Consider the following 27,712-nt stretch of genomic DNA (forward strand, 5'->3'; position numbering starts at 1 on the left):
AACGTCCACGTGTTGGTTCAGTGACCTTACAGCTTGTGGTTTGAAAGGCTTCACTAGGTGATATCTTAATATGAAGATAATGATGGTTTGTGTAAGATATATAAGATATATTAATTGAAGTATCCATTTTTCTCAGGGTGAAGAATTTCTTTCTTGCCCAACAATCTGGTGGCTCTTTCAAGCACTGTTAGTGAGCTAATTATCCATGCCAGTGCTTTCCAAGGAAAGGAAGTGAGAGGGCAAGGGGAAATGGTTTAAAACTGAAAGAGAGCTTTAGATTTGATTTTGGGAAGAAATTCTTATATTCTGTAGACATTGTAAATGTCAAGGCCTGCTGAGGATCCCTTTGTTTCAGAGTAATTACATCTCAGGATGAACATTGAGATACAGAGAAGGCTCCAAGGAGAAGGAGTAAAAGGAGAAGCAAGAGCAGGGAATCTTGCAAGAGAAAAAGACAAGTGGTAAATCTTTATTTTTAGTGGGAGAAACTGCCCCTCTGAGGGAACAGGGGTGTGTGGTGTCTGCAGACTTCATGGAACACAGTCCATACATATAACTAGAAGGAAAAAAAAGGAGGGGAGCTGGAAGAGGAGGGCTTTGAGTACAACTTATAGTAGGATTTAGTGGGGTTTCAGTGGCATTCCGTGGGTCCACAGCTTGTTTTGTGATCTCCCTGGGCCTTTCTCACACTGCCCCTTTTCTTACTTTGTGCCCCCTGTGGCGCTGGCCCAGGTTGATATTATTTATATTTGCATTCTTTATGATGCCCCTGGATCCCTGGAAGTGTCCAAGGCCGGGTTGGACAGGGCTTGGAGCACCCTGGGCTGGTGGAAGGTGTCCCTGCCCGTGGCAGGGGTGGCACTGGGTGGGCTTTAAGGTCCCTCCAACCCAAACCATTCCAGGATTCTTTAAATTCAGTGTCTGTGAGATGTCCCCTCTCATCATCAGTCTGCTGACTTCAATCCAGTTCCTTTCCTTTCCTTCTCACAGGGCTTTTATTCAACATCCGTTTGCTGTCACGTATTTGTTTCGTGGGTTTAGATGGAATATGTTCCTCGGCTAGTTTATTGATGTTTTTGTGACTCCCCTTTTGCCTGTCCCTCCCAACCCAAACCATTCCACGATTCTTTAATCCTACGAACTGCTCATTAATTCCGTTTGCTTTTATTAAAGCAGTCACGGGGCTGAGGCGCAACGGCATTTTGGGGGTGAAGTTTTATCTATTCCGACACGGGAACTGCTCGAAAATATTAATGTTGGCGCTTTTTGGGGCGTGGAGGAGGGCGGGGGTTATTTGGGGCCGTGTGGGAGGTCTGTGGGCCCTGAGGGGCTGTGAGGGGGGGCGGCCATGACGGGGAAGGGGGCGGGGCCTGAGGGGAAAGGCGAGACCGCGCCGGGCCCGCCCCTTCCCACCCCGCCCCCGGAGGAGAGGGGCGGGGCTCACCGCCGCATTGACCAATCGCGGCGCTCCGTTCTCACCCAGCCCCGGCTGACGCGCGGCGCTCGCTTCTGATTGGCGGGCGGGCGCGTCACTCACAGGGCTCAGCGGCCGCGGGCGGAAGAGTCGCGCCCAGGAGCGGGTACGGGGGGCCGGGGCGAGGGGGAGCGGGAGCGGGGTTGGGAGCGGGATTGGGAACGGGAGCGGGATTGGGAATGGGAATGGGAGCGGGAGCGGGAGAGAGAGAAAGGAGCGGGTCCGCGAGGGCGCTCCGGGCCGGCCCCGGCACGTCCAGGTGTGTCACCGCCTGACCTCGCCCGGGGAGGCGCCGCCGGTGCCGCGCGCGGATTTTGGGCTCTGCGGGTGAGATTTGAAGGGGAAAAAAGAGGCTTACTGTGTCTAAATGGCAGTTTATTTCGAGCGTTACCGTTCCCGGCAGGGCTTTGGCTGCGGTTCGGGGTCCCGCCTCGTCCCGCCCCGTCGCGGGAATGTCGCTGCCCCAGGTGCGGATTTACAGCCCGAATTGGCCGCTGGGGAACCGCAGGATTGATCTGGGTTTCTTTTTTTCTTCTCCTGCCTCTCTCAAGTCTTCAAACTTTAATAGCGCTCTTAAAGAGCCCTCGCTTTGCTCCGGGGCTGAGCATCACATTCCTGTAAAGGGATAAATCATGGAATGGTTTGGGCTGGGAGGGACCCCAAAGCCCCTCCAGTGCCACCCCTGCCATGGGCAGGGACACCTTCCACCAGCCCAGGGTGCTCCAAGCCCCGTCCAGCCTGGCCTTGGGCACTCCCAGGGATGGGGCATCACAAAGAATGTAAATATAAATACCATCACTTTTTAATAATTTTGCCACACACCCTTGTTTTTGTCTAAGTTCCTTTCTTTCCTCCTTCTGTCTTTCTGTAATACTTAAAAATTAGCAGAGCCCAGTGCTGTGGGATGGGGAGAACTGAAAGTGAAACTGCAGGGGATTACTGAAATAAGTGGAAAAAACACAGTGGACTGCATAGAAATGTTCATAGAAGCTCCTGAATTACTTTTCATCATCTGTGCATTTGGGCTAAAGCATATTCTGATGAGTTGCTTGTGGAAGATGCATCTTCTTCATGGAAAACTTGAGTTTTCTTCTTGAGGTGTAGTTTCTTCTCTTCCTCCTTTGTATCTTTTTTTTTTCCTTTGGGAACAGGAGGTTCTATTCTTTCCTAACCTGATGATATTCCAGTTTTCTTTGTGCAGACTTTTTGTATTTCCTTGCAGCTGCTTTTAATATTTTATTGAAGTGAAATCAGTTCATTTTGGGAGAGAAAAGCTGATTTTTCAGGTGAAAATATTGAGCTGCCGTTGTGTTTTCTGCCTGAATAACACACAGGTGGGTTCACCCTGAGTTCTGCCACCTGCCAAGGCTGGTTTTTACAGCTCCAGTTGTGCTCAGCCTGTTCAGTGTCTGCAGTTTGCTCTTGCAAATGCGATTTTGTTCGTTGGCCATGAGTGAGGAATGTCTCCAGGAGCAGTGGGAGAACCTGTCTGTCCTTGGAAAAGGGGAGGAGGCCGATTGTGGGAAGGGCATTGGAGGGCAGTGGATGCCAAGGGCTTTGCCTGTTTCCTCCTGTGAAGTGGGTGGGTGGAAGCTGAAGGCAGAGAGCGAGTTTTGTACCTTTATCGAGGTAAGAAATTCCAGCTGAAAGGATCTGCCTCCACCAGAGGTGTCTGTTTGTGGAGCAGGATGGAATTGGGCTAAAACCTGTCCCTCTGTCCGTGTTAATCTGTGTGGGGACAAACTTCAGCCTGGTCCTGTGCTCCTGGTGGAGCCTCAGCTGGTTTTTCACGGTGAAATACAGATTATTATTATTTTCTTCTTTTGTTTCTGGGGGTGTTGGGAACTACAGATGTGGATCATGGAATGGTTTGGGTTGGGAGGGACCTTAAAGTCCAATTCCACCCCTGCCATGGGCAGGGACACCTTCCACCAGCCCAGGGTGCTCCAAACCCTGTCCACCCTGGCCTTGGACACTTCCAGGGATCCAGGGGCAGCCAGAGCTGTGTGGCTGCATAAAGGGGCTCCAGGAGAGCTGGAGAGGGACTGGGGACAAGGGATGGAGGGACAGGACAATGGGAATGGCTTCCCAGTGCCAGAGGGCAGGGTTAGATGGGATATTGGGAAGGAATTCCTGGCTGGAGGGTGGGGAGGCCCTGGCCCAGGTTGCCCAGAGAAGCTGTGGCTGCCCCTGGATCCCTGGAAGTGTCCAAGGCCAGGTTGGACGGGGCTTGGAGCAACCTGGGCTGGTGGAAGGTGTCCCTGCCCATGGCAGGGTTGGCACTGGATGGGCTTTGAGGTCCCTTCCATGATCCATATGGATCCATATTCCACGCCTGTAGTTTTGTCTCAGGTTCTGAAGTGAGCAAAATGCCCCTGCTTTGTCAGGGATGTTCAGGAAGCCCTCAGTGACCAGGGCAGGGGCTGTGCACAGTGTGATGTTTGTCAGTGGTGTTCAGGAAGCCCTCAGTGATCAGGGCAGGGGCTGTGCACAGTGTGGTGTTTGTCAGGGATGTTCAGGAAGCCCTCAGTGACCAGGGCAGGGGCTGTGCACAGTGTGGTGTTTGTCAGGGATGTTCAGGAAGCCCTCAGTGACCAGGGCAGGGGCTGTGCACAGTGTGGTGTCCCCAGAACATTGCTCAGCACTGACTGTGCACAGTGGGAAGGGCTTTACTGGGATAAACGTGAGTCACTCTGTGGATTGGAAGTTGGCTTAATTATATCAACATTATATCCCTTGTAGTTGCCAAAACAAACAATGTCTCCTTTAAATCACAGAAGGGAAGGGCTGTTTTTATGTAGTTCAGTGTCTTTGGAGTTGGAGCCATTCTGTCCCAGTGAGAAGAGTTCTTTCCTAAGTCATCCAGCCTGGATGAGGGGAAGGGCACAGACACATCCATGCTCTGAGGAGGGACAAACAGAGCCCAGATGGAGCTATTTGAAAACAGGGAAGGGCCAGATGGTTGAGCCCAGATACTGCACGAACGAAAAATAGCGTTGGAATCGAGTGAGTGGTTTTGGTGTTTAAAGTAACATCACAACTGTGGCTTTCTGGAGCTGGGTACAGGAGGACAGACGTTTTGATCTTATTCACAGGAGGTGACCTGTGTTTGTAATGTAGTCAAACTCTTTATTTATTCATTTTTATTCCTCTTCTTAGTGTAGAATTTCTGATTGTTGACATTAGCCAGAAATATGGTCGCCATCAGTCTGTGCTGTAACATAATCCTGAAGGACATTTGTTGTTAGTCTTTAACAAGTGGCTGGAAATGAATTATGGAGGTTGGCAATACTAAACCCAAATAGAATAGTGCTGAAGTAGCTGTGAATCAGTTAATTAACTTTGCTTTCCTCTTCCCATATTTAAAGTTCTCTGTGACCTTCTCTCTCTGCAGCAAGACCTTCCTTGCCCTTGGTATCAGTTGATTTGCTGAGTTGGTTTCTTTTTTCCCTGTGTTAGAAAGGCACTGTATTGTATTATCTGCTAATTTGGAGACTGGAAACGTTGGTGTCTAATCCAGAATCCTTGACTTTAAGTCTTAAAGTTTTTGGGTCGTGTGATGATTTTCTTTTGTAATTCTGTTGGAGGTGGGTTGTTTTTAAAAAATATCTCAGTAAAGCATCCATAGAGTTTATCATGGAATCATGGAATGGTTTGGGTTGGGGGGGACCTTAAAATCATCTGAACCCATGGTCAGGGAACCTTCCACTGGAAGGTTCTGTGTGAAATACTCAACCCTGTAAAAGACTGTAAAACCCGCTCAGGAGAGTTGTCCACCTCCAGATGCTACTGATTTATGTTTGGCTGCCTTCCAGGTGCCTGGGCCACGGCTGTTCATGGCAAGATTGATGTGCAGGTCCCAGAGCAGCCGGGCAGTGTGAGCTGGGAGGCCATGGCGGGGTTCCTGGACAACTTCCGCTGGCCGGAGTGCGAGTGCATCGACTGGAGCGAGCGCAGGAACGCCGTGGCCTCCATCGTGGCCGGGGTGCTGGTGAGCTGGGGCTGCCACGGGGCTGCCACGGGGCTGCCACGGGGCTGCCACGGGGCTGGGGGCACCTGGGGCAGCACCACGGGGAGCTGCAGTTTGGCTTCACCTTTGGGGAGGCTCCCCCTGAGCTGCCCCTCGAGAGCGTCCGCGGAGGTGGGGAAGGGCCCTGGTTTGGAGCCGTGGGAGGGCACTGAGGGCACGGGGTGTGTTCAGCTGGAGCAGAGGAGGCTGAGGGGAGACCTCACTGCAGGTACAACTGCCTGGGCAGGGGCAGGGACTGAGCTCTGCTCTGGGGGGACCAGGGGCAGCACCCAGGGAAGGGCTGGAGCTGGGACAGGGCAGGGCCAGGTTGGATCTCAGCAAAAGGTTCTTCCCCCAGAGGCTGGTTGGGCACTGCCCAGGCTCCCCAGGGCAGTGGGCATGGCCCCAAGGCTGCCAGAGCTCCAAGAGGGTTTGGCTGATCCTCTGGGGCACAGGGGGTGACTCTTGGGGATGGGCCTGTGCAGGGCCAGGAGTTGGACTGGATGATCCTGGTGGGTCCCTTCCAGCCCAGCATGTTGTGGGATTCTCTGAGGTGCCATTCTGTGATTCCTTAAAGTCTTGTGGGATTGTCAGCAGTGTTTTTATGAGTCCTGTGACGTTGCTGATGATGAACCATTTCTGCCCCCCTTTAAAAACATTCCTCCTGGATTTTCTGCATAATTAGATCAGTTAGAACACCTCTGTTCTGCATCATCTGTACCTCATCTGTGGTTAGAGGATTCTCCTTCCTAAGGCTGCACAGGGAAGTTCATAGAATCAGGGAAGGTTTGGGTCAGGAGGGACCTCAAAGCCCATCCAGTGCCACCCCTGCCATGGGCAGGGACACCTTCCACCAGCCCAGGGTGCTCCAAGCCCCGTCCAACCTGGCCTTGGACACTTCCAGGGATCCAGGGGCAGCCACAACTTCTCTGGGCATAAAGTTATCCATACCCTGATATTTAATTTGATTAGAAATGTGACCAATTCCCAAACACTCCTCCAAAACTGGGAACATTGAGGTTTGTGCAGGACTTGTCCATCAAGCACTTTTAGAGTCCAACTCTGTCTTTCCAGGAGAGTTTGTGCTCGTTAAAACCCAATCAACCCAGTGCTGTCCCTGAAGCCTGGCCCTGGTTTCTCCCTCTGCCCCTGTGCCCTGCCAGGTTGCTCACGGGGCTGTGTTTGCTCCCAGTTTTTCACAGGCTGGTGGATCATGATCGACGCCGCCGTGGTTTATCCCAAGCCGGAGCAGCTGAACCACGCCTTCCACACCTGTGGGGTCTTCTCCACGCTGGCCTTCTTCATGTGAGTGGGGCGGGGGGGTTCTGAGCAACTCAACTCGAGCTGTCCAGCCCAGGTGTTACAGGACAAGTGTCCAGTGTGGACAAATCATAGGATCATGGAGATGTTTGGGTTGGGAGGGACCTCAAAGCCCCTCCAGTGCCACCCCTGCCATGGGCAGGGACACCTTCCACCAGCCCAGGTTGCTCCAAGCCCCGTCCAACCTGGCCTTGGACACTTCCAGGGATGGGGAGTCCAATACTTAACTCAATACCTCAATATAAAACATTTGACTGCATTTCCCCCCCTGTTTTGAAACAATTTTTTCTCCTGTTCCTTGCCCAAAACTTCCTCAAATGGGAGAGGTGATGGTCTGGCTCTTGTCATGGAGATGTAAATCTGGAAGCTTGAAAGAGAAGTAACAACTTTTATTGAATCACCCAATATTGGCAAGAAAAAAGGAGGAATTTGAGTTTGTGACTGTACAGAATGCCAAGGAACTTTTTTCCAGAATTTGTAACTTATAACTTTAAACTGATTTTTCTAATAATCTGAATTGTATCTGCTGTTTTTGTTCCTAGGATAAATGCTGTATCCAATGCACAGGTGAGAGGAGACAGCTACAGTGATGGATGCTTAGGAAGAACAGGTAAATTAACTCTAAAAGTCCCACTGAGTTGAAGGACTGGTTATTTCTGTGTTGGGGTTTTTTCCAACTTGTGGTGAAAGAAATAATGTGAAGACAAGGAGTAGGAGAGAATTCTGTGAATTAATTTCTTTACAGAATCAACCCTTGTCTTTATTAAAAAGGTGAACTTAGAAAAATTCAACTGCTGGATATCTTGGCTTCTTAAACTTTCCTCTGCAAATCCTGGGTGGCTGCTGGGAGAACTAAATCCCTGTCCTGGGGTGGGCTCTGGAGCAGACATTCCTTGGGAATGTGTCCCAGACATCCCACTCCCTCTGTGTCAGCCCCTGTGTGGTGTCCATGGGCCTGCTGTCCCCTCTGCTTCCCTTCAGAATTCCTGTCCTATTCCCCATGTGGATCCCAGCAGCCTTTTCCATGGGATTTGTAAATGCCTCAGTGGAAATCTGGTGGGATTTACTGATGGTTGAAGTGGCCTGTGATGCTTTTTTGTGTGTCATTCATGAACCGCCTCAAGAGAAAAAGAGAATATTTTTCCTTTCCCGTGAGCGAGCAGCTGGGTTGTTTTGTCCCTGATCCAGGGTTTAACCATCACCCCAGAGCAGCTGGATTGCCTGTCCCCATGGATAACATGGATAACAACCCCCATGTTCTCAGAGGTTTTGATCTTCCCTGCAGGTGCTCGGATCTGGCTCTTCATCGGCTTCATGCTGATGTTTGGATCCCTCATTGCTTCCATGTGGATTCTCTTTGGAGCATATGTCACACAGAGTGAGTTGGGTTCTGTTCACCTCTAGAAAAGTGCTTTTCCTGCCAGCTTTTGGCAGGAGGTCCCAAAGGGTGGAGGTGTGTGTGGTGTCTGACAAGATCCAAGCCACAGCAGCCGGGTTTGAGTCAGAGACCCTGAGCTGTGTGCTGGACACCCCTCCCAGTGCTGAAGGACTCAATGGTTTCCCTTTGTTCCTTCCTTTGCAGACACTAATGTGTACCCTGGCTTAGCAGTGTTTTTCCAAAATGCATTAATATTTTTCAGGTAAGTTACCTGGGCAAACTTCCCTCCTTCCAGAGGGACTCACCTGCCTCCATACATTGAGACTCCTGGAAAAAGGGTTCTTTTCCCTACTCCCTTTGCCCCAGAGCTTAAAAACAAGGTTTGATTTGCCCCTTCCCAGCCCATGAGAGGCTCTTGCTTCCCCTCAGGCTCCTGTTAGTGCAGCTCTCTCTGCTCTCCCTGAATTTACAGCTCTGGGGTGTGGATCCAGCCAGTGTTCTGGCTGAGATATTGCCAGTGTCTGTGGATCCTGGCAATGATGCTTTTAGCTCTGTGCTACAAATACCTTGGCATCTGTCCCAGCAGAACCAGGTGGGAGATTCAATTGCCCCTTTCCAGACTATTTCACACCGATGGCTCAATTATCTGAGAGTTGATATTACCTGTATTTCCTTCCAGTGGCTGAGCTTGCAGTTATAAAGAGTGATAATTCCATTTTCTGAGAGCGTGCTGCTGTGTTTTGTAACAGCACACTGGGTTTATTTCAGCTCATATTGTTGGGTTTCTCATATAACACTTTGAACTGAGTTGGTATCTGTAATAACTCTTTAGATGTAGAATGGATTCTGCAATCCAGGGATCTCATTAATAAAAGACACTTGAAAGCATTAAATAGTGTCAGTTCCAAGATCAGTCACTGAAAAATTTCACCTCACCTCCTTTTTTTAAATTCCTGTGCTGACCCTTTTCCTTCCAGTCCCACATCAAATGCTTTGCAGGGAATGAGATCAGTGGGCTCTGGAGCAGTGCCCTGGCTGGGAAATTAGGGATGCTCCTGCAGGAAACAGCACTTCCTAAATCCCCTAGAATCCCATAAATACCAGTTTTTCCCTTCAGAAGGGCTGGGAAACTGGTTATTTTTTGTTTGAGCTTCAGCTGGCTCCCAAAGCTTCAGCCATGCACGGGAAACAAAATAGAGCCACTGGCTGGAATGCAAATTCAGGGCTGTTGATTTACAGGATGAGAGTCAAGAACACTGTTAAAGCTACCTTATGTATGGTCTGATTTTTATTCCCTTTGTTTTTTCCCCCTCAGTACTCTGATCTACAAGTTTGGAAGGACAGAAGAGCTGTGGGGCTGAGCTCCCCCTGGGCTGGTCCATAGTTACCACGTGGTTCTCTGTATGTAGATAATTTACAGTTCTTTGTTCTTGGTTTGCTTTCCAAACCCTGGACTGAGACAAATCCCAGGCTCTGTAAGAAGCTCCTCTTCTCCCAGGACACACTTGTGAATATGTACATAGGACTGGATCTCTTCCCAAGGGAATGGCAGCCTGCCAGGCCTTCCTGCTGCAATCTTCAGCCTTCTTCCTTCCACCCCAAGGCTTTCCACCATTTCATCCTCCAAACCTCCCCCCGTGTCTGAGGCTTCAGTGAACTGTCAGTGAGCAAACAGGACAAAGCCCATCCCTGGAACAGGACCAGGCCCATCCCTGGAGCAGGGGCTGTGCTGGGATAAGAGCTGATTTTAAGATTTTATATTATTGTTCAGGTGAATATAAAGTAGCTTTCTTTTTTGTTTGTTTTTTTGTAAAAGGTTACGGTTTTTAAGCAAGTCCCTACACTCGGCAGGTTCTGCATGGCAATCAAACTCCTCCTGACCTGTGATGGCTCTGGCACAAAGGACATTTGCTGGCACCACAGTCCTTGGAATTAATTTCATGCTGCTCAGTGTAAGAGATACCAATTGGTATTTAATGTATTTCCTGATATTAGAATAAAAAACTCCAACAAACTGCTGCCAGTCCTACTTCAGGAATATAAAGAACAACTGAGAGTCAGACCAACATCTTTCAAATGGTTCTATGATTCTGTGAAATCACACAGGTGTTGTTTTCTCCAGGGGAAGCTTTTTGCTCATAAATGAACAGTTTTCCTGCACTTTTCCCCTTCTGTACCTAAAAGGTGAATGTTCAGCTGAATGAATTCACCTGAAAGGTGAATGGGGGCATGGATTTATTTGTTGTTCACGGTCTGACCTTGAAATGATTGCCAGCTTTGGGGCTGTCCTTTGCCCCAGTTAAAATGTGCCAGCTTTGGGGCTGCCCTTTGCCCCAGTTAAAATGTGCTTATCTCACGTTTCCATGATTTGAAATCCAGTTTCTTCTGTCTGGAGTGCACAGAAGGGAGGAAGAGGATGTTTTATAGCCTTGGGCTGATCTTGTATATTTATTTGCTCTTGGTGACTCCTTCTCTCACGAGTTCTCTGTGGGTTTTAAGGCATTTGACTCTCCCTTGTGTCTCAAAGCTTTTTGTCTCCCTGTACCAAGTTCTGCCCCAGTGGTACCAAACTGCTGAGTGTTAAGTTCTGTGCTTGGTGTGTGGAACTGCCAGGGATCCACCTGCTCCCTGTGGGAATCTCCCCAGCTGCCAGGACCTGCAGCAAACCCTGGAGGGACACGAGGGGGTCACTGGGGTCACTCACAGCCTGGGCAGGACGTGGCTGGTGGTTGTAATGCCAGAAAACTGCAGGAAAGGTGAGCTTGTCTTCTCCCTCCTGTGGGTTCACAGCTGATGTGCAGGAGCCCCAGGAGGACTGGCCTGTACACAAGGTTTACACCAGGGAGGAAGCACAACCAGGCTTTGGTTTGCAGCTTTCTTGGGTTCCTCGTACAGGAGCTTGGGAATGTTTGTTGGGTTTTTACAAGGTGAGAAATGAGTGTGGCCTGAAACTAATCCCAGTGACTGCATCTTGTACCTGAAACTGGAACTTCAACAAGGCAAGACAGGCTGGGAGAGCTGGAGGTGTTCACCTGGGGAAGGGAAGGCAGGGTTAGATGGGATATTGGGAAGGAATTCCTGGCTGGGAGGGTGGGCAGGCCCTGGCCCAGGTTGGCCAGAGAAGCTGTGGCTGCCCCTGGATCCCTGCAAGTGCCCAAGGCCAGGTTGGACGGGGCTTGGAGCAACCTGGGCTGGTGGAAGGTGTCCCTGCCCATGGCAGGGGTGGCACTAAGGGCTTTAAGGTCCCTCCCAATCCCAACCAGTGTGGGATTCTGTGTCTTCTGTACCCCGAGCAAATGGTTTTTAACTTTGGCCTATTTGTGTCAAAGAGGGCCTGTTTGTGTAACAATATTTAATGACTCGGATCCTTGACAGACCCTTCCCTGACAGAAGGCTGGTGTAGGGTTTATTCAGGAATATATATATATATGTATATTCCCAGGAGATGTTTTACCAGTTGTGCCCTCTGTTGTGCATGAGGTGGTTGCTGCTGTGAGCTGTGGTTCCCCATCTGTGCCCAGCCCAGCCCAGAGAAGGGGGTGGTTCAAAGCAGATATTCTGCAGCCCAAACAATTCCTCCAGCCATGAAACTTGACTCAGCCCTCACAGAACTGCCTTGTGCCAGCAGGTTGCCTAATCCCAGGGGATTAGATTAGTTCTACAAGGCAAACTAACCTCATTTAGCTTTTGGCCTCTGCTGGCCTGGAGTGTCCCTGGAAAGGCTGGAAGGGCCTCACCTCAGTCACCCCCAGCTCTGACAGGGCCCAGCCCACTCCCGTGAGTCATCTGCAAACAGACAAGCCCCTTTCTTTCCTTTCTTTTACACAATTTGTATCAAACCCAGGAAAAATCATCAATTAAACCCCATCTTTTTAGTGCAGAAGTGGTTCACTTGTTCTTTGTGCTTTATTGGACACCTTCCAGACCCCAGAGGAGGCTGAATGTGGGCTCTTCTGCTTTAGGGCACTCAAAACATCTCTCAGCCAACTTTCCCTTTGCTGGTGGTGAACAGGAGGTTTTAGTGTCTGATAATGACTGATACAGGGTTTAAATGTTATTTTCAGGTCTGTTTGGCTGTGCAGGGCACTGGTGTGGCTGTGAGGAAGCAGATGGGAGGAGGCCTCCCTGGGAGGAGTTTGTGGCACAGCTTCATCCTGGGGAGAGGAAAGGACTAACACATTTCTTTTTAGTTTGCCATGTGCTGAAAATGATTCAGAGAAGCAGAGTGGGGTGGATATAACAAGAGTATTATTGCCAACAAAAGAAAATCAGCTATAAAAGGAATTTACATTGCAGTGATTCACTCCCTGAAAAATCCTATGTTCTCCTACACCCTCCTGTAAAGTGCTGCAATTCCTCAAAGCTTTATTCCAACCTGGGGTGGGAATTTAACCATTTTCTGCGTTTAGTGTTCGTTTCCCTTCCGTGTTCCCCCTTTCCAGTGTCCTTGGCAGAACGAGGTGCTGGGGGAGCTCAGGAGAAGCCCCTGAGACACATCCCAGGGTCCATATTTTGCTCAGGATTGTCCCGGCAGCAGCCACGCCCCGGGAGCAGCTGCTGGAAACCCTGGGCCAGGGGACACTCAGTGGGTGGCTCGTCTGTGTTTCCCTGTCCCTGGGGGTGGTGGATGAAGAGTTGTCACCCTGGGCTGCTGCTCCAGGCTTGGATTCCTTCTCCAGCCACAAGAGCCTGGGGCTCATCCTCCGGGGAATTGTCCAGCTCCTCCAAGCCAGGCATGCCAGGGTCCCTGAGGAACTGCAAAAATCCGGAAAACAACAGGTCAGATCCCTGTCCATGTGTAAGAAATTCCAGAGGCAACAAGTTGCTTCATGCCAGAATCCACAGCTACAGGAATGTTCCATCCTGGAATTCCTTAAACTGCACTGAACGAGTTAAAAATACCTTATTTCTGTGGGGGAGGAAAATAAAACCAATCACCCAAACATCCCTTCGAGTGAGTTAAAGCAGCTGCAGGTCCTGGCTGGGTGTTTTGGGGGCTTTTTTAATAAAATTTGGCCAGTCTTTTCATGTTGGTTCAATCCCTCCGAGTTAAGAACCTCCAGCTGCAGGAACCCAGCGAGTGCCTGATGGAGAAATGAGCTCCAAGGCCCTGGTTTGATCCAGGTCAGGCAGAGCTGCACCTTCTCCTGTCCCCACAAATCCCTGGGCACTTCCCTCTCCTGCTTCCACTCCTCCCTGCTCCCCTTCCCTCCCACATTAGGCTTCCCAGGGCTAGTAATCAAACAAAAGATAATAATCCAATAAAAGATAATAATGAAAATGAACATGGATTTCGATGGAGCTCCACCTTCTCTGCACTCCCAGCAGGGCTGAGGAACAACGGGATGATTTTTCCAGGTGTGTTAAAAACAAAAAACCCCCCCAAAACCTCCATTTCAGCCAATTCCAGACAGAAATGAAGCCCAGCTTGGCTTCTGGGCTCCCTGTAACTCGGGCCCTGAGAGCCCAGATCCTGCTGGGAAAGAAGGAATCCCGGGATGTTCCTGGAACCTGCAGGAGCTCCCCCGGGACTGCCTGGAATTCCCGGGAATTTGGTACCCCCGGGCTTCAGGAGAGGCCTGTTGGAAACACACGTTCTGAAAGTTCAGCCCAGTGCCTTATCTGCCTTCATTTCTTCCCCCCCCGCTATTTTAATACCCTGCACAGGGATATTTTACTGTTTAATACACTTACAAGGATTTGATTTCCTATTTCAATACATTGTACAAGTATTTGATTTCCTATTTCAATACACTGTACAAGGATTTGTTTTCCTATTTCAATACCTGTACCAGTATTTGATTTCTTTTCAATACACTTCCAAGGATTTGATTTTCCTTATTTCCATACATTGTACAAGGATTGATTTCCTATTCAATACCACTGTACAAGGATTGATTTCCTATTTCAATTATTGTACAAGGATTGATTTTCCTATCTCAATACACTTACAAGGATTGGCTTCCTGTGTTTAATACACTTACAAGGATTTGATTTCCTATTTCAATACATTGTACAAGGATTTGATTTCCTATTTCAATACATTGTACAAGGATTTGATTTCCTGTTTCAATACACTGTACAAGGATTTGATTTCCTATTTCAATATATTGTACAAGGATTTGATTTCCTATTTCAATACACTGTACAAGGATTTGATTTCCTATTTCAATACACTTACAAGGATTTGATTTCCTATTTCAATACATTGTACAAGGATTTGATTTCCTATTTCAATACACTTACAAGGATTTGATTTCCTGTTTGAATACACTTACAAGGATTTTTTTACTCTATTCATAACATGTACCAGGAGACTATTTGATACATATACAGGGATTTTTTTTTTTACTATTTTAACATCCTGCACATTTTGGTTTTTTACTGTTTTAATATCCTGTACAATTATTTTTTTACCATTCTAATACACTTACATGGACTTTATTTACTATTTAAATACACTTACAAGGATTCTCTTTACTATTTTAATATATTGGTCAAGGATTTTTTTCACTATTTAATACCCTGCACAAGGATATTTGTACTTTTTATTACACTTACAAGGATTTTTTTACTATTTTAATACCCTATACAAGGATATTTTTACTATTTTAATACTTTAAAGGATCTTTTTACTATTCTATTACCCTCTACAGAATTTTTTTTTATTTTAATACCCTATACAAAGATTTGTTCACTATTTTAATACACTTAAAAGGATTTTTTTACTATTTTTTACTATTTTAATATCCTGTATAAGGATTTTTTACTATTTTAATATACTTACAAGGATTTTTTACTATTCTAATACACTTAGAAGGATTTTTTTTACTATTTTGATACCCTGTACAAAGATTTTTTTTCACTCTTTTAATATCCCATGCAAGGATTTTTTATTATTTTAATACCCTGCACAAGGACTTTTTTACTATTTTAACACACAAAGATTTTATTTCCTATTTTAACACCCTGCACAAGGGTATTTTTACTATTTTAATACCCTGTACAAGGATTTTTTTAACATTTTAATACACTTACAAGGATTTTATTTACTATTTTAATACACTTACAAGGGGTTTTTTTATTACTTTAATACACTTAAAAGGATCTTTTACTATTTTAATACCCTGTACAAGAATTTTTTTACTATTTTAATGCACAAAGATTTTATTTACTATTTTAACACCCTTCACAAGGGGAGTTTGACTCATTTCTGACACTTACAAGGATTTTATTTACTGTCTTAATACCTTGTACAAGGGATTTTTTCACTATTTGAAATCATTGTGCAAGGATTTGTTACTATTTAATACAGTGAACAAGGATTTTTTTACTGTTTAAATACCTTGCACAAAGATATTTTTGTTATTTAATATCCTGTACAGGGATATTGTTACTGTTTTATTGCACTTACAAGGCTTTTTTTAGTATTTTAATACCCTGTACAATTATTTTTTTTACCATTTTAATACACTTAGAAGGATTTTTTGCTATTTAAATACCCTGCACAAGGATTCATTTACTATTTTAATGTGAGTCTATTAAAATAGTAAAAAGATCCTTGTAAATGTATTAAAATAGTATATAGTAATAGTTATATATATATAGTAATAGTTATATATTGATATTACTATAGCACCATTACTATAATATAGTAATATTACCGTACTAATACTATATGGTAATAATTAATAATATAGCAATAAAATATTAATATACTATATAACCATATATAATATAATATATAATTACATATTAATATATACTATATTAACAATATATTAATATATTATAATCAATGTGGTAATTATTACTATATTAATAATACACTGATATATTTATATTACTATAGTAATAGTTTTATATATATATTGCATGCTATGGTAACAGTTTTAGATATATTTTTATATATATATATTGCATGCTATAGTAACAGTTTTAGTTATATTTATATATATATATTGCATGCTATGGTAACAGTTTTAGATATATTTATATATATATTGCATGCTATAGTAACAGTTTTAGATATATTTTTATATATATATACTGCATGCTATAGTAAGTTTTAGATATATTTATATATATATATTGCATGCTATAGTAACAGTTTTAGATATATTTATATATATATATTGCATGCTATAGTAACAGTTTTAGATATATTTATATATATATATTGCATGCTATAGTAACAGTTTTAGATATATTTATATATATATATATTGCATGCTATAGTAACAGTTTTATTTATATTTATATATATATTGCATGCTATAGTAACAGTTTTAGATATATTTATATATATATATATTGCATGCTGTAGTAACAGTTTTAGATATATTTATATATATATATTGCATGCTGTAGTAACAGTTTTAGATATATTTATACATATATTGCATGTTATAGTAACAGTTTTAGATATATTTATACATATATTGCATAGAATCATAGAATCAGACAGGTTAGAACGTACCTCTGAGATCATCAAGTCAAAACTGCCCTGGGACACAGGGATGAGACAGGGACCCAAACTGCCCTGGGACACAGGGATGAGACAGGGACCCAAACTGCCCTGGGACACAGGGATGAGACAGGGACCCAAACTGCCCTGGGACACAGGATGAGACAGGGACCCAAACTGCAATGGAGACACAGGGATGAGACAGGGACCCAAACCACAACTCCAGTCATTGCCCCAGCAGTGAAAAGGGAGAAATGGATAAGGCAAGGGACAGGGCCATAGCAGGGTTTGGCAAGGCAGGAAGAGGAAGAAGGAGAAGGAGTGGAAGGAGGGGAGGGGACAGATAAGAAAGCTGGTCCTTCACCAAAGGAAGTCAGACAAATCCAACAGCAAACTGAGGTTATCCCGTCCCTGACCTCCTCAGAACTCTGGGACTGGCAGAAAGATTCCAGCTGCCAGCCCGGTGAGCAGATTCCTGCCTGGCTGCTTCCATGCTGGGACAATGGGGCTGATGGTCAACTACTGGAAGGTCACAAAGCCCAGCTGGGATCCCTGGCCAGAGACAGTCAAATTGAAAGAGGAATTGGAAAGCAGAGAACAATTTGCAGTCTTTGGAAATGGCTCCTCCCAAGCGTGAGGGAAAGGTATCCATTCAAGGAAGATCTAAGGAGCTCCCCAGGAAAGTGGGGCCACTGCAGATGAAAGTATCCAGTGCTTGAGAGAATCAGCAGTGCTGGAAACCATCTCCAGTAACCTAAGAAGGGATGACACCCCCAAAGAGCCAGAGGATGTTCCTTGCAGGGTGGCCACGTGGAGGAAGGCGGTTCAAAGCGCCCCTGTGTCACATTCTAACAGCCTGGTGCCAGTGTATCACCCAAAGGTGGATCCAGGAACTGTAGGTGCTGTCCTCCTGGCTTCGAGATGCAGAAGAAACTCTGGGCACCTCCTCACTCCCACAGGCCAGCACCTCATTTCCCAGGGGCAGCCCAAGAGATCAGTCCCCTCCTGCCCCGGGCAGAGGGAAAGGAAGCCCCGAGCTCGGGCCATGTGGTGAACTCTGGTTCTTTCTGTGTGACCAGGGGGAAGCCATGAAGAAGTGGGATGGGGAACCCACCTCTGAGCTGGAAGCCCCAGCACAGGAATGAAGAGGGAAGGGAACTGTTCAGAAGGGGTCACCCAGGAAAGCTGCCCAGGGAGTTGCCACAGAGACCCAAGAAAGAAAACAGTGACCTCTCAGATGTAACAGGACTGAAATCAGCTGCTCTGATCCTGCTGAGGGCACCTCTGGTCTGGCCTGGCAGGGGTCAGCCAGTGAATACTCTGAGCAGGAACAGGATTGGAGGCCAGGAGGAGGAAAGGGATGATGGGGTCTGCTGGATTCCATATTCCAGAGCACGTGAGCTCAGCTCAGATGTAAGAGCTGAGGCAGGAGCAGGAGGGGGGCATTCACTGTCTCCAGTGTCTCCTGCTGAGGATCCATCCACGTCCCCAGGCCCTGCTTCCCAGCAGTGCTGCCCACGGCTGCTCATGGGAGCAGAGAACAACCCTGCTCTCTGGCTTCTGTGCATGCAAGCTTGGCTTTACTTTTTGCTTTAAATAAACTGCCTTCTCCCCACCCACGAGTTGTTTTCCACCTTCATCTCTCCCTTGTTGGGCTGGGAAGGGGAGGGACAGAGCGGCTGGGTGGGCACCTGGTGCCCAGCCAAGGTCAACCCCCCACTACAGGAAACAGAGGAAAAGCTCCAAGAGAGCCCCATTTTGGGGCCTGAGGGCCGAGACGAGCCAAAAAAGGGGAACAGGAACCCGGGTCAGAGTCATCCTCGGGGTTTTACAGGAAAGCCCAGCAGAGTTTGTGTCTCAGCACACAGTAAAATATCATCCAGCTCAGTAACAGAGGAATGAGGTGGGAGATCAGCATCAGACAAGTCACCCTGAGACAACAGTTGTTTATTCCTGTTGGGCAACAACTGCCCTGGTTCCTCTTCCCTCTTTTGCAGGAGAAACACAAAACCTCTGCACGTACCTCTTCGAAGTGTGAGGGGATTTTCAGAGGTGGCTGAAAGGACTGTTTGATTTTCTTGCGGTGTTTCCACAGGAGCAGCAAACCAGCTGTAGCCAGATTTATAAGGACTAACCCCGAGAGACACAGCAGGGTGATGAATCCAGCCCTGGTTGCCTCTGGAAAAGCAGGAAAAAAAAATCCATATACCTACGGCAGGTTCATATTTCTGGAATCATGGAATGGTTTGGGTTGGGAGGGACCTTAAGGATCATCTGATCCCACCCCCTGCCATGGGCAGGGACACCTTCCACCAGCCCAGGCTGCTCCAACCCCGTCCAACCTGGCCTTGGACACTTCCAGGGATCCAGGGGCAGCCACAGCTTCTCTGGCCAACCTGGGCCAGGGCCTCCCCACCCTCCCAGCCAGGAATTCCTTCCCAATATCCCATCTATCCCTGCCCTCTGGCAGTGGAAGCCATTCCCCCTTGTCCTGTCCCTCCATCCCTTGTCCCCAGTCCCTCTCCAGCTCTCCTGGAGCCCCTTTAGGCCCTGCAAGGGGCTCTCAGCTCTCCCTGGAGCCTTCTCTTCTCCAGGGGAACCCCCCCAGCTCTCCCAGCCTGGCTCCAGAGCAGAGGGGCTCCAGCCCTGGGATCAACTTCAGATTCCAGAGGGGGCCAAACTCCATTATCCCGTATTCCAGTAGGATTCATGAAGGAAAAGGAAGAGCCCAACACAGACCCTTAATTATTGACTGATGGTTCCTGATTATTTTGCCCTCAATGACAGCTGTGAACTCTGTGGTGCCCTCAGCACTCCCAACAAACTGGGTATGGAAGGGACCAGCTCAGGTGATCCAGGACTCATGTTCTACCTCATCCCACTCTACACAAAAATGCCCCAACCCCACATACCACTGATGGCAGTTCTGTGACACTCTGGGGCACTTCGCTGTCCTATCAGTTCACCATAGACTCCCTCGAATTCAAATTGAAGGCTAAAGCAATAAAGTGTTGATTCCTTTAGTTTTCCAATTTGGAATACTGTATTGTGTGTCTCTTGTTCCTGTTTAAAAGACAAAAAAAAAAAAAAGGTGTTACTGTAAAACCAGCCTTGTTCCCAACACAAATATCCCTCCCCCATTTAAGTTTCCCATTCAAAAAACCCAGATTTTTTTTTTCCCATCACTCAGCTTTCCCACACAAGAGAGGCAGTGAAATATATTCCAGCTTTCCTGGATGTTTTGATGCAGCAGCTCAGGCAAAGAGCAAAATATAGGGGGGGCAGGGCAAAATTAAACCCTGAGTAGAGCCTTCCCCAGTTCTTTCCTGCCTCTGAAATGAAGGTATTGTGTGAGTGTCAGAAAAACACACATTTGGTGCAAGACAGGAAGGAAAGGGAGGTGACTTACTAAGGCCTCTGAAGCAAAAGGGTTTTTTAAATGTTAATATTTTTCTTAAATAAATTAATATTTTTCTGCTTCTGTTTTTTAAATATTTGACTTTAGATTTATGTAATTTGGAAGCTTCTTCCTCCTTTTTTTTTTTAACTTAATACCTCCCCTGCAACACTGGCCTGTGCACAACACAATTCCCAAGGCCCCAGGCAGCAGCAGGAGCACAGGACAGGACCAACACCAAGTCTCAGGATGAACAGGGCCAGCTCATCCCAGCTCATCCCAGCACGTTCCCAACAACCTTCTCTGCCCTGGGAACAGGCACATCAGGCCCCAGCAGCTGCTCCTGCAGCTCCCAGCACAGGAAAGGAGGAAGGAGATTCCAGTTTTCCACATTCCCTAAGCAAACCCTGGAATCAAAAGGCACCTTTGGCACAGATTCTCTACCCTGATCTGCAATGGGGTTTAGCCTTTGTTCCACATGGAGGAGAGGAAGAGGGGTTTTTAAGTTTGGCAATGCAGCAGTACTTGTGTCAAGGCCAAATTAACCTCCCAGGACTCCCCGTGGTGACATTCACGGGTACAGACAAAATACAGTCGTTTTCTTCCTCCAGTTGTTGTTCTGCCAAGAGCCACTGACTCACATCCCAGCCTCCAAGGCACGAGGAACAAAGGAAATAAGAGAATTCTCACCTTTTTCGTGGTCCTTGTTGTGTTCTCCCAGTAGAACACACGATACTGGAAACTGTCCCCGGGCTCAGGCGTGAAAGGGGGGGTGACACTGAGGAGCAGCGAGTCAGAGCTGGCACTCACTCTGCTCACCCTGGGGGGGCCCAGAGTGGCTGGGAACAAACACAGAGAGAGCACTGAACCCCTGGGATGCACAACAGCTCATGGACTGGCTCCAGCTCCACAGAATCACTGGGGTTGGAAAAGCCCTCCCAGCCCATGGATCCCCCTGTGCCCCATCCCCACCTTGTCCCCCAGCCCAGAGCACTGAGTGCCACGGCCAGGCCTTCCTGGGACACCTCCAGGGCTGGGCACTCCAAACCTCCCTGGGCAGCCCCTGCCAAGGCCTCACCACCCTTTCCAGCAGGAAATTCCTCCTCCTGTCCCACCTGAGCCTCCCCTGGCACAGCTGGAGGCCGTTCCCTCTCCTCCTGTCCCTTGTTCCCTGGCAGCAGAGCCCGACCCCCCCCCGGCTCCCCCCTCCTGTCAGGGGGTTGCAGAGCCAGAAGGTCCCCCCTGAGCCTCCTTTTCTCCAGGCTGAGCCCCCCCAGCTCCCTCAGCCCCTCCTGCTGCTCCAGCCCCTTCCCAGCTCCGTTCCCTTCCCTGGACACTCCCAGCAAACATAATAAATTTCAACAGCTTTTTCTCAAGAAAGGGAAAACGTTTCCTCATGTACTTAATAAATTTACAATATTTACCTAACTGGTAATTCAGTAAACATTAACTAGAAAATACCCAAGTTCATCTGCAGTTACTGGCCATTTTTTTTCCTTTGATCAGCCTGCCACAAATTCCAGGTTCCCTAAAAACCACAGTGCTTTGAGTCAATAGATTGGAAGAGAAATAACTGCTTTCCCCCTCCTTGCTTTGATGTCTCCATCTGACCTTCAGGGTAAACATGACGATTTCCTTTTGTGAAATACTCTTGAGGTCTAAATCATTAAAAACACAAATGAAGTACTGCCTGTGGTACTTACTAATAGCAAAATCACCCCTGGCAGGGTCTAGTGGAAGGTGTCCCTGCCCTTGGCAGGGGGTGGCACTGGATGAGCTTTAAGGTCCCTCTCAACCAAACCAGTCTGGGATTCTATAATTTAAGAAGTGTCCCTGACACTTCCACACTGCAGTCAGGACAATTTATATCTGCCAGGACTATTCATATTTATGAGGACAATTTACATTTATCAGACCATTGGTATTTATCAGGACAGGGATCTGTTCAGCAGAAGCAGGTGGGTTTGCCTCAGACTGCCACAAATCCAAGGGGTTCACGTGGGCAGTGCTCAGGGGGGAAATGAGAAAGTGGAAAACTCCTCAGCAAAAGAACATTATGGCTCTGGGAAGGCTCAACCACCCCAGGAAACCCATGTTTCCCTCGTGACACCTGCTGAGACAGCCCTGACCCACCCCAGCAGAACCAGGGAGTGTCAAATCCCGGCGAGACCTCGTTGTCTTTGTGGGCAAACACCTCCAACCCTCTCACCTTCACTCTGCACAACAGAGCTGAAAATGCAGAACAGTTTTCTCAAAGAAATCTCCTTGGAGATAGAGAGACAGAGGCAGAGCCAGTGACAGCAAAGGCAGCACTTACTGTCCCTCTCAGCCACAAAGGGCCCTGCCTGCACCCAGGCCGAGGGGAGCTGCCCCAGCTCAGCCCTCACGCGCAGGAAGATCGTCCAGAGCCGCTTCTGGATCTCCAGGGGGAACCCACACTGGGTCCGGGGGATCCGGGTACAGTTCATCTCGTTCCACACAGGGAAGGCCCCTCTGCTTCGCCAGAAAAGCACAGATAAACACGGCAGAACAGTGCAAGCACCCAAACACAACCCCTCCCACCCAGACCATTCTGGTGAGGAGATAACGCGCTACAAACCCACGGCTCTCACCCGGGCACAACCCCAGGGCCCTCAGCACCTCCAAATCCCCGGGGGAAATCAAACTGAAATGGGAAAATTAAAATTAACCAGAGAGAATCAGACTAAAATTCTGCAGGGAACTGGCCAACATTTCTGGCTGCTCTTCACGTCTCCAATCTTTCCTCAGCTCAGGGGACATGTCACAGCCTCTCAGATGCTGCTTTTGGAGATACACAAAAGCATCCGGGATAAAAAACATGCTCTCGTTTCTGTGCTTATTCATATTTACACTTTTCAGGTTTCTAAAACCAATTGTGTTACTGAATTAGGACAAAATGAGCTATTTTAGAACTGTTTACTCACGTTTTATAGTGGACTGTGTATAACACCAAGCCTCTCTCCACGGGAACAGGAGACCATCTCAGCAAACTATGGAAGTTATAGGAATAAATCTCCACATCCTCTGGAGCCGGTAAATGGGGAGAAGGTTCTAAATCAAGAAGAGGAATAAAAATAGTTACTGAAATGTTCAAGCGCACAGTGACCAAATTTTGGTCTCCAAATTCCCTCACCACGTGTCATAATTTCACTGCTGTCATCATGTATCACATCTGCAGTACTATCACCATACACCACATTTTCACTGCTGCTCAGGCAAAACCGTTTCTCCTCCCCCTCCTCCTCCTCACCTCGTTTCCAGCTGCACTGGCACTGATACAATTCAGTGGGGAGGCCCTGGCCCAGGTTGCCCAGAGAAGCTGTGGCTGCCCCTGGATCCCTGGAAGTGTCCAAGGCCAGGTTGGACGGGGCTTGGAGCAGCCTGGGCTGGTGGAAGGTGTCCCTGCCCATGGCAGGGGGGTGGCACTGGATGGGCTTTGAGGTCCCTCCCAAGCCAAACCAGCCTGGGATTCTCTGTTTGTATGACTTGAACTCCCTGTTTTCATTCATTCCATGCAGAACATAATGCTGAAAGTACCAAAGTACCAAGTCCAGCACAAAATAACAAACCCCACCCAGGCCCATGAAGGCATAAATTAAGGTCCCAGAATCAAGGCTGGGAGAGCCCTCCAGGATCTCCCAGTCCCACCCCAGCACCATCAGGATCACCCTCAATCCATGTCCCCAAGGGCCACATCCAGACACCTCTGGAACACTCCCAGACACAGGGACTCCACCACCTCCCTGGGACACTTATTCCAAGGCCTGACCACTCTGACAGGGAAAAAGTGTTTCTAATCTCCAATCTGAGCCTGCCCTGGTGCAGTTTGAGGCCATTCCCTCTCCTCCTTTCCCTTGGACATGGCAGCAGAGCCCGACCCCCCTCCCTGCCCCCTCCTGTCAGGGAGTTGGGGAGAGCAATGAGGTCCCCCCTGAGCCTCCTCTTCTCCAGATAAACCCCTCCAGCTCCCTCAGCTGCTCCTCCCAGGACACATTTTCTAAACCCTTCCCCAAGGGCCCCCAACCCCTGGTCATTACAGCAGCTCATCTATTCCAGTTACCTGCATCCCACATCTGTCCTCACAACCCAGAACATCTTCCCTGACCATCTGCCCCCTGTTAACTGAGGTCACCTCAGTGACACCTTCCAGGGGACAGCTGGAGACAAAACCCCTTCAGCCCCACTCACAAACCTCAAGTTCTGCCAACTCTGTAACGCAATTCACCACGTGGGAGAGGACAGAGGCCTCTGCTCGAGGTGTGGCTGCTGTTGGGGGGGGTGCCCACCCAAACTGTGCCAGACCACAGTCACACTCCTGGGTGTGCACAGACCACAGTCACACTCCTGGGTGTGCACAGACCACAGTCACACTCCTGGGTGTGCACAGACCACAGTCACACTCCTGGGTGTGCACAGACCACAGTCACACTCCAGCACCTGCTCAGGAGGCGTCAGGGAAGCCAAGAGCGAAGGGTGTTGTGTCTCCACAACAGAGGAGCCACTTCCTGCAGGGGAGGAGGGATCTGCCCAGGCTGGAGCAGGGCCAAAGGACAGGCACAGTGCAGAGGAGGGACAGATAAACCCAGGGGAGGGAGGGAGAGCAGCCAAGCAAAGGGGAAAGAGCCAAGGGCTGGGGAATGGGGGGCAGCAGAAGCAAAGAAAGGCAGAGGAGAAGGGGGGAGCAGCTGGAGGGAGAGGGGAGCTGGCAAACAGGGAGAACCAGCAGCCTGGAGAACCCAAACACACAGGAAGACAAGGACAAGGCCAGCTCCAGCATCACTCCTGGCTACTAAGGGCTCTCTCCAGGTGTATCCCAGAACCTCCAAGGACCAGCCTTGCTGGGCAACACTTTCACTGCTGTCTCAGGAGGGAGGAAGATTTTCCTTCTGCACTTGACTTGTTTTTGTCTATGCAGTGATCCCCTTACACCGTGAGAATCACAGAACCAGGGAATGGTTGGGGTTGGGAGGGACCTCAAAGCCCACCCAGTGCCACCCCTGCCATGGGCAGGGACACCTTCCACCAGCCCAGGTTGCTCCAAGCCCTGTCCAGCCTGGCCTGACAAAGACAACCATGACATGAAATGATATCCCACAGCAGAAGATTTCATTTTGTGTTCTGGAGACAGTAGTCTCCTAAGATACAGTTTATTTATTTTTAGATAAATAAGATCACAAGATCAAGACTTCTTTGGGAATATGGGGATAATGTTTAAAAGTTTGGGTTTTTTTGATTTCTACATCAAGTTGCATTAAACCCTAAGTCCAAAGTACAAAAAAATAGTTGAGCCCTTGTTTTCCCAGAAAATTGTGGCTGCCCCGTTTCTGCAAGTGTCCAAGGCCAGGTTGGACGGGGCTTGGAGCAACCTGGGCTGGTGGAAGGTGTCCCTGCCCATGGCAAGGGGTGGCACTGGATGGGCTTTAAGGTCTCTCCCACCCCAAACCAGTCTGGGATTCTCTCAAAGGGTTAATTAGGTCTGTCACTAACTTCCTCAAGTCTGAGCAGTGCTCTCAGTAAACACGGCCCCAGGCCCCCACTGCCTCATTCAGCACTGCAAACCTGTTTGAGATTCCTTCCAGCTCCCTACACTGTTCAACCCTGGGTACTTTAAAGGCCTCAGGCAACCTTCATTCATGAGAAGTTTTCACCTCTCAGCCACACAGATTCTCTCTTGCACTCTCACTGCTGGTCTGGCATGTGGTGAGGTATCTCACACCATCAGTCATCTGTGCTCTCAGACATGACACACACCGAGGCTACAAAATCCCAGAGAGCTCTGAGAACGAAACACAAGACGCAGCAAGACAGAAAAGACCAATGAAGGACAAGGGTTACATGGGATATTGGGAAGGAATTCCTGGCTGGGAGGGTGGGGAGGCCCTGGAATAGAAATCCCAGAGAAGCTGTGGCTGCCCCTGGATCCCTGGAAGTGCCCAAGGCCAGGTTGGACGGGGCTTGGAGCAACCTGGGCCGGTGGAAGGTGTCCCTGCCCATGGCAGGGGGTGGCACTGGGTGGGTTTTAAGGTCCCTTCCCACCCAGCTCAGTCTGGGATCCCATGTCTGCACACGGACTATTTTGCCCTATATCAGTGTCTGGAAACACATCATTTCCCCCGCCAGCTGTGAAAAAACCACCGACAAAAGTCATCAGACCTCTGGTTCTGCAGCTGAACATGAGGATGCCTCGTGCCGGGGGGGGCCCTCGCCGCTCACCCAGGAGCTGCTTTCACAACACACCCAGGGAACGTTTCCGTCAGATCTCGCACCCCGAACCAGGGCGGTGACACTACTGCCTGAAATCACACACTCGGCTCCTTCACCGTCTGTTTTTTTCCACGACCCAAAGCAACAAACACTTCAAACCCCAGGTAGCCCAGAAACCCCGAACCACCTCAGGCAGGGAAAGGCCCAAACGCTCCAACCCTTCCTTTCTGCCCTGAAGGAGGGAGGGTTTCCCCACACCTGGTTCTTTTCAGAGCAGCCGCCAAAAACAACGCTCAGATTGCGTTTGGTTGTTTTTTTGGTTTTTTTTTTTTTGTTTTTTTTTCCCTTCCCACCTCGATTCAAACAACGCTCTCACACGGCGGGCGTGCGAAGCCGCAGCGCTGCAAAGCCGAGTGAAAGCAGCTCCCGGGCCGTTCCCACGCTTACCCCCCGTCTGCCCTAGCATCCTGAGGACCGGCCTAAAAAAAAAAAAAAATCAAAAATCAGTGTTTTGCTAAACGGCCAAAAAACATCTGTTGGGTTGGGGAGGGGTTTTAATAGGATTTTTGTCAGCGAACGAATCGAGCTCCTCGGCCCCCCACGGAAAGCCGGGTGAGGAGAACCGCCGAGCGGGGAGGCACCGGGGCAAGGCCCCGGCTCCCGGACGGGCGGGGCCGTGCCCTGGGCTGCCCCCGCGGTTCCTCCGCCGGGATTGAGGGGCTCCAGAGCATCCCCCTGCACACCCACCCGCCACCCCCCCGGAACTACCTGCGCCCGCCGAGCCCCGGAGGAGGATGAGGAGGAAGAAGAACAGGAGGGCTCGCAGAGGCGCCCGGCCCGGCATGGCCCGGCTGGCGGGCTTAGCTCGTGCCGGGCTTACCTGGCCCCCCCCAGCTCCGTGCCGGGGCCTCACGCTCCATATCCCGGTGAGGCGGCTCCGTCCGCCTCCTCCTTCTCCTCCTCATTCTCCTCTTCCTCCTCCTTCTCCTCTTCCTCCGCCCCCCGAGAAGGCAGAGCCAGCCCTGGCCCCGCCTGAGCCGCTCGGGAGGGGCCCCCGGGGGGAATCCGGCGATGGGGAAGGGGATGTGCTACAGCCTCCCCCCCGAGGGCTGCCCCTGCTCCGGCACTTGCCCCCTGTCTCTGCCCTGGCCCCTTGTCCTGCTCCTTATCCCTCTCCTGCGTCTGCTCTTGTCCCTCCCCTGTCCCTCCCCCTGTCCTTCGCCTTCTCCTGCTTCTTCTCCCTCTCCTGTCCCTGTCCCTCCCCCTGCCCTTGTCCTTCACCTTCTCCTGCCCCTGTCTCTGCTCCCGGTCCCTTCTCCCGCTTCTTCTCCCTCTCCTGTCCCTCCTCTGTCTCTATCCCTGCTCCTGTCCCTCCCCTGTCCTTACCCCTGCCCCTATCCTTCGCCTTCTCCCGCTTCTTCTCCCTCTCCTGTCTCTGTCCC

At 49.0% G+C, this 27,712-nt stretch overlaps 2 protein-coding genes across 3 annotated transcripts; one reads left to right on the top strand and one right to left on the bottom strand.

Moving 5' to 3' along the window:
• The first annotated feature begins 1,522 nt into the window (after nt 1-1,522).
• On the top strand, nt 1,523-10,196 carry TMEM50B (transmembrane protein 50B). Of its 2 annotated transcripts, none has more exons than XM_027748331.2 (7): nt 1,523-1,580; nt 5,290-5,465; nt 6,676-6,788; nt 7,346-7,413; nt 8,089-8,181; nt 8,386-8,443; nt 9,497-10,196. In XM_027748331.2, the coding sequence occupies exons 2-7, from the start codon at nt 5,367-5,369 to the stop codon at nt 9,540-9,542; spliced, it is 477 nt and encodes a 158-aa protein (XP_027604132.1). In that variant the 5' UTR covers nt 1,523-1,580; nt 5,290-5,366; the 3' UTR covers nt 9,543-10,196. The 2 variants fall into 2 exon arrangements, with proteins under 2 accessions (XP_027604132.1, XP_039244625.1); XM_039388691.1 differs by lacking the exon at nt 1,523-1,580 and adding an exon at nt 1,739-1,801.
• A 2,211-nt stretch (nt 10,197-12,407) lies between these two features.
• On the bottom strand, nt 12,408-27,129 carry IFNGR2 (interferon gamma receptor 2). Its single transcript, XM_027748322.2, has 7 exons — nt 27,039-27,129; nt 22,991-23,117; nt 22,363-22,538; nt 20,736-20,884; nt 19,561-19,711; nt 18,672-18,826; nt 12,408-12,936 (listed from the first exon to the last, which is right to left on the bottom strand). Exons 1-7 carry the CDS (start codon nt 27,112-27,114, stop codon nt 12,820-12,822), a joined length of 951 nt encoding a protein of 316 aa, XP_027604123.2. The 5' UTR covers nt 27,115-27,129; the 3' UTR covers nt 12,408-12,819.
• Between the last annotated feature and the right edge of the window lie 583 nt (nt 27,130-27,712).

Source organism: Pipra filicauda, unplaced genomic scaffold, assembly GCF_003945595.2.
Source record: "Pipra filicauda isolate LSUMZ 115617 unplaced genomic scaffold, ASM394559v2 scaffold677_size160692_pilon, whole genome shotgun sequence".
Taxonomy (NCBI): domain Eukaryota; kingdom Metazoa; phylum Chordata; class Aves; order Passeriformes; family Pipridae; genus Pipra; species Pipra filicauda.

Coding starts and splice junctions, on each gene's coding strand:
- IFNGR2 (XM_027748322.2), bottom strand. CDS start 27,114: ATGCCGGGCCGGGCGCCTCTGCGAGCCCTCCTGTTCTTCTTCCTCCTC. Junction 23,118..27,038: donor CCGGGGCTCGGCGGGCGCAG/GTAGTTCCGGGG, acceptor TTCTTGATTTAG/AACCTTCTCCCCATTTACCG. Junction 18,827..19,560: donor TCACAGAACTGCCATCAGTG/GTATGTGGGGTT, acceptor CTGCTTTTCCAG/AGGCAACCAGGGCTGGATTC.
- TMEM50B (XM_027748331.2), top strand. CDS start 5,367: ATGGCGGGGTTCCTGGACAACTTCCGCTGGCCGGAGTGCGAGTGCATC. Junction 6,789..7,345: donor TCCACGCTGGCCTTCTTCAT/GTGAGTGGGGCG, acceptor TTTTGTTCCTAG/GATAAATGCTGTATCCAATG. Junction 8,444..9,496: donor AATGCATTAATATTTTTCAG/GTAAGTTACCTG, acceptor TTTCCCCCTCAG/TACTCTGATCTACAAGTTTG.